Source organism: Triplophysa rosa, linkage group LG17 (genome assembly GCF_024868665.1).
Source record: "Triplophysa rosa linkage group LG17, Trosa_1v2, whole genome shotgun sequence".
NCBI lineage: Eukaryota > Metazoa > Chordata > Actinopteri > Cypriniformes > Nemacheilidae > Triplophysa > Triplophysa rosa.
In genome coordinates, this window is record NC_079906.1 from 1,602,529 (window position 1) to 1,609,193 (window position 6,665).

Genomic DNA, 6,665 nt, shown 5'->3' on the forward strand with positions numbered 1-6,665 from the left:
GACGCCGGCTGGACCACCGGACTGGACGCCGGCTGGACCACCGGACTGGACGCCGGCTGGACCACCGGACTGGACGCCGGCTGGACCACCGGACTGGACGCCGGCTGGACCACCGGACTGGACACATGACTAGACAAAAGACTGGACACAGGACTGGATGCCGGCTGCACCGGACTGGACGCCGGCTGCACCGGACTGGACGCCGGCTGCACCGGACTGGGTGGCGCCACCCTCCTCTGCTTCTTCTTCTTCGACCGGCCCACAGAATGTGTGGCCGGCTGCAGGGAAGCGGTGGGGGACACGACTAGCTCCGTGTTGGAGGAGTCGGACGGGGAGTCCCACGACTCCCTCCGTCCACGCCTACCACGGAGGCTAGCTGGTGGTCGAGAGACTGCGAGGGGTGAGGCGGGTGGTGAGGTGATGCCCACGACTCCGATCTGGATGGCACGATCCTCCTGGATCACTGGCAGTGGGGAAGAAAGACTGGGCTGGACTGAGACCCTGGGCTCCGGCCGATTCATGGCGTACCTGATCATGTCCGTGAAGCCCAGTGGTCTCAGCATCCTCATTTCTTCCCGTGACAGTGGTTCGTTCAGACCGCCGTTGAACATGGACATCTGCTCCACCTCATCATGGACCATCTCCCCTGCTGTCTCGAAGAATCTGTCGGCAAACTCCAAGACGTCGGAGTAGCCCTGTCGCAGACCGCAGAGGAGATGAGCCTGCCTGGATCGCCTTGCCTCCATTGCCTGCTGGGTTCAATTCGGGCGTGTGGATTCTGTCACGATTCTCGTGATGGAAGAACCCAAGTGCAGGCAAGCAGTGAAGGGGTTAACAGAATACGTTTAATAAACAATAACAGAAACAAAACACCCACGAGGGGGTAACAAGGACACGACTAAGGCAAAAACTGAAAACAAAACACTTCCCTCGGTGGGGCAAAAATAAAAGGACAAAATAATACAACTATGACACAACGTCTACTAACAGGCAGGGAACAAGCAGAATAAAACAATACAAAGGCACAGCAAAACTCACTAAGAGAGGACTGGGGCACGAACGGACACACAACACGACGTAGTACAGAGTACAATCCACACGCACAAGACAAAGAAACAAGAGGGTATTTAAAGGGAAGACAAACGAAGGATAACGACACAGGGCAGGTGTGGGTAATTAAACACTCAGGGAAAGATAACGAGGAAACGAGATGGCGGGAACAGAGACGAGACACTGGAGAGAACGTATATTATTGTCAAAAGGACAATAATATGTTTCTCTCCACACATAACCAAAGGCTTTGTCATGACTCTGCTACAGGACCAAGAAAAACATGACTAAATGAAGCAGAGCCATGACACATACAATACTTGCAACACATTTCGTTATCTTTGCTGTTTTGTACCTTAGCAGGGAAAATTCTTGTGTTCTGCATATTTATTTAAGTTGCGAGATTGAGCGCTTCACTCGTCTGCTCTTTCGGTCCTTCGCCTCTTACCCGTAACCCGCGAATTACGTCTTTGGGGGCGGGGCCACTGATAGATAAGAGAATGGTTGAAGGAGGGGAGACGAAAATGAGTGACTGAATGCGCCGCTTGCGCAATATAACATTTCTGCGCATTAAATTTATAAAAAATTATATATTGATCAGTTTGACAGTTGCACCGGTGCGACCATTAAGAAAAACAGGCCGGAAAAACAGTCGCAAAATGAGACCATTTAGTCGCAGTCTAGCGTGTCGGAGCATTATTTATGATTTTCGGACGGATCAGGCCTTAACTTAACATTCTTAACGAAAAAGTTGTCAATCGTTCTTTTCATCTTCTCTCATCATCCGCGGCTACATCCACTCTGTTTATCTGACGGGCCTAGGCTACTCACCTCTCTGTCCGACTAAAGCACAGCATTTTCAAACGTACACAGACGTACAGGATATCTGGACCACGGCCAATCAGGGGGGTCCGCCCTTCACTATCTCTGATTGGTTTAGACCACGATATGGGCCTAATGTGTCTGTTGTTGAACCACAGGGAGACTTTCGCAGAGACTTTTTTTTCCCTCGAACGGCTGGTCGCACCGGTGCGACCTCAGATTTTTTTTAGTCGCACCATTGAGAAATTAGGTCGCACTCTAGAGCCCTGCAGGTGGTGCACAGCATGTTGTATTTCAAGCTCTACTTTTTACATTTTCTATTTAAAGTATTGCAATATATCGCAAATGTTTATCGTATCAAAATACATAGCAATATATTGTATCGTGACCCATCTATCGTTATATGTATCGTATCGGGAGGCACTTGCCAATACACAGCCCTAAACTGCATTTATTTAGGAAAAAAATCCATCTACTATCTACAGCATATCAGAGAATATGTTTTTTTATATTAAAATATAAGAAAAACAAAACCTCACAGGACATAATCTCTGTTGTTAATATTTTGTTGATCCTCTTTTGTTTTTGCATACATCAGTCTTTCTCTTGGGCCTTGACTCATTAAACTTTGCTCATGTGAAGTGTGTAAAGCTTCTCAATGGTAAACTTCAGGTTTTACAAGCACAACTTTGCAATATGCAATATGCATGCAAAATAAGTTATACTTGTTCAATAATATATTTGAATATAAAGAAAAAATATAATTTTTGAAAGTTGGACATCACTTTTTGTCACTACATTTTTGAAGACACTACAAATAAACTGAATGTCTTCTCTAATACTAGTCCATTGTATAAATGTAATATAAAATTTCCTATATATAATAACATATAATGATGTATTTATAAATGATAATAAAACCAAATAGCATGTTTGAATTATTTGAACTGTGTCTTGCCTTAAAACCTTGCCTTAAAACCTTGTCTCGCCTTAAAACCAAAAGGAAACAGGTTTTCCTTTTGGAAGGTCGGCATTTCTTACAAATGAGCTAATAAAATATTGCAAATCAATAGTACACATCCAATAATTTACTCATGAGGTAAGTAGTCGAGTAATGTACATGTACAGTCCGTCAGTTATCACAACATAAAACCCTTCAGTGTGATACCCTGTCAGGTTTATTCTCCGATAACAACCGGCGGGCTGTACATTATTATATAAAACAGCAAAATCAAAAACAACTGACTCTGCTAAATAAAGCCAGTTCATATACTGAAAATCAACATAGGAATTAATTAAACTAAAACTGCTGTTGGAGCAATCGGCAAGGTCACAGAACACCTCTTAAAAGGTGTGCAAAAAATATACAAATACTGATCTGAGGGTTAAGATGCAGATGTTTATGTTATGTACCATTTTGTTGTTGTGGGATGGGATGTGGTTGGTAACAAACACAGTGCAAATAACCGGGGTAAAATGTTCTATTGATTTTATGCTTCAAAACACCAAAAACAGGAAATTTGTCAAACGTGTAAAGATCCACTGCAAAGCATTAAAAAAAATGAGGGGAAATTTTAAAAAGACAAAAACCTCCCCCTTCATTTTCCTCTCAGTTACTCTTTTCTTCCTACACTTCTTACACATCTCTATATTTGATTCATTCTAGTGTAGTTAGGACATAAGTGACTTTAGCTTGTAGCTCAACATATGCAAGCAGTTTTTGCTTGACTTATTTATTTATTTTTAATTAGTAAATATACATGATAAGATACAGGTACTGGATATACTGTAGATATAGATGAGAAGATATGTATAGCACAACAATAGGACACTGATGTATATCAATACATTAGGCTATATTAATTAAATATATAGGTATATGTTAAGTTTAAGTCAAGTATAAAATATTCTATATGTATTGGTGCAAATAAATTAAAGGAATTTAAGGCATTGTTTTAAAAACAAAACGGCGCTATAAAGTTGAAATAAATGTACAGTTTGATAAGAAAAATTACTGTGTATCAGTGCTAATGATTCATACCCATGTGTTCAGGGTGTGGAATTTACCTGTAAACACATCCAGCTTTACCACATTGTTATCTAGCACTTTAAACAGATACTGAAAGATCGAATATAACCATTTTTTAACCGAATAGACCTACCGAGCCCCAAAAACGGCACACACAGTAAATATGTAAAAATCACGCTTACCTTTCTGGCTTTGAGAATATCCCGTCGGGTGATCTTTATGCATAACGACAAATTAAACACGACAAACACTACATAAACGATACATGGCAATCTATACATGGCCGCAGAATAAACACAAAGTAACATTTAGCGATACATTATACAGTGAAGTAAGGCCAAAGCGAAACAGACGCATATAGAAGTAAACTAAACTTCATTTCAGTTGCTCTGGTGAGCTGTGGGCGGATGGGTTTTAATGACGCACGAGCTCGGCCTCTCGCCGTATTTCCGGGGCTGACAGATTCCTGAACCAGACTGACGAGTAAAAACTTAAAAGGCAAGATTAAAACGCGATCAATACCTGTGATTATTTGTCTGTAAAACATTTTCACATTTTAAAAGTATGAGAATAAACTTAAATTAACCCTTATGGAAATTAACCATGGTTCAAAACATTAATAGTTAAACCATGGTTAGTAGGCCCTATAGTAAAAACATGGTTTTGCCAATAGTAATCAATGCACCAAAAAAAACATGGTTACTACATTTTTATCACAAAAAAACATGGTTCATTTTCATAAGGGAAAGCAACGGAGTGGTCCAAAAACCCATTTGTGTGTGGAACTTATTTTCCTGATTCAAGCTATTACTGTAAAATATAAAAATGCAGCCCCTCCCCTCTGACTTTCTTGTCTTGTCCCCCTCTTTCTATTCTTATTGTCACAACTTATCTTTATTAATGTTCTGATGTTCCTCCGTCTTATGACTGAAAAAACAACACATATGAATGCTTTTAGATGGGAAGGATGTGGCAATAGTTTGTGTGTGTTATAATCTCACTGTCTTTATTAAAGCTTTGAAGAACTTTTGCATGAAACTTGTGTTTGTGGTTTTCTTCCCTCAGCTAAGTGTTCTAACCAAAGAGTGACCCGAGGACCAAAGCAACTATAGTTACTAATACTTATACTAATTTAATTTTTTTTTAATTTAATTATTTTACATTAGTTGCTCCTGAAAGGAAGAGGAGGCAGAACGCATGAAGAAAAGAACGTGTGGACGAATGCACGCGTGATAACCTGTCTGCTGCTGGTATCCCCAACTGTGTCCGAGAGATACAAAACAGTAAAGCATCTCAGTGCTGTTTTGTCCCGACACTACTCTTAGAGCGTCTTTCATCCTATTAGTTTTTTACGACTGAAGCTTTTAGAGGATAGAGTTGCCCTCAGTTTCTTATAATGGATGTTACAGTATTGCCCCACATTGAAATATTACTTAATTACAGTTGTGTGACATTTACATTACATTTATGCATTTGGCAGAAAAGCGACTCACATTGCATTATCCTATACATTCATACATAGGTGTGTGCAATCCCCTGGGATCGAACCTACAACCTTGCATTGTTAACGCAATGCTCTTACCACTGAGCTACAGGAAAGCTAGTGTGATAATGCGATTTGTATGTGTACATTTCCATGTAAAACCATGGGACCACCATGACGTGTGGTTTTGTAAATTCTTGTATGAATCTCATGTACATTCCCATGTAAAACCATGGGACCACCATGACGTGTGGTTTTGTAAACTCTTGTATGAATCCCATGTACATTCCCATGTAAAACCATGGGACCACCATGACGTGTTTTTTTACCTCATATTTGACATGTGATCCCGTAGGTTTTTACATGGGAATTATTTAAAGTCCCACTGCCTTCAATAATGTTATCACTTAAAACTCATCTTTGAGCATCAAAAGAGCATATGTAAGCGTTTTCTGTGATAGAAATTTCTTCATGCCTTAAAATGACTTGAATCTAACTCTACATCCTTACCACATTTACTATATCACTGCTGTCCTTCTGAAACCTCGTATCTCCATATATTGTGATTTTTATTTTTAGCCATAAATCATTGTTATTAGTCACCCTTTATATTTGTCACTATAGGTTCTGCAAATACCTAACCAATAAAAGTACTAAAAAGTGTGTGTCAACTTTGTACTTGATAAATGATTAAATACTGTGATGTCGGTGTTTTTTCCATTTCCTGAAAAACAGCAAATTTGGACACCTGAGGTTTTGTTAAGACAGCGATGATATGCAGATTCATGAATATGCAAATTAGCCCATGCCTCCACTCAATCTCACCAGCTCAGAACATAGATATGCACATGCGATTTAGTACCTGCCTCCACTCTTCTGCACCAGCTCAGACCATATATGTACATAGATGCAGTTCATGATGCTGCTAAAGCCGGTTTCTCATTACAGACGTTGTAACACGTCTTTCGTGAGAAAAAGGGGATAGCTCACCAACCCAAAGCAACTTGGTTGCATATAGCAAGAAAACTCACGAACAGTGTCCCTCAGAAACGGATTTATTCCTCCGAGCACACGGCAAACCTCCGTGGGAAACGTGTCACTTAACAAAACTAAGATTAAAATAATAAAATGAAAATGGAGCATCAGACTCCCACCGGCATACATGCGGGGTGCAGTTTTGGCGCAAGACAATCTCGCACATGCGCACATACACAAAAGGTAAAAAAAGGAACATAGGCAAATTGCTCTTAAAGGGCCCACACCTTATACCACTCGTTACAG

General features: G+C 40.5%; 1 protein-coding gene across 3 annotated transcripts in view; it reads right to left on the minus strand.

The window, feature by feature from the left end:
• Positions 1-4,302, minus strand: part of LOC130567657 (interleukin-17 receptor E) — a 57,842-nt gene extending 53,540 nt beyond the window's left edge. For all 3 annotated transcript variants that reach the window (XM_057355921.1, XM_057355920.1, XM_057355917.1), the window contains exon 1: positions 4,084-4,302. In XM_057355921.1, coding sequence (XP_057211904.1) covers positions 4,084-4,126 — 43 coding nt within the window. In that variant the 5' untranslated portion in view covers positions 4,127-4,302. The remainder of the gene's footprint in view (positions 1-4,083) is intronic.
• Positions 4,303-6,665: the final 2,363 nt, after the last annotated feature.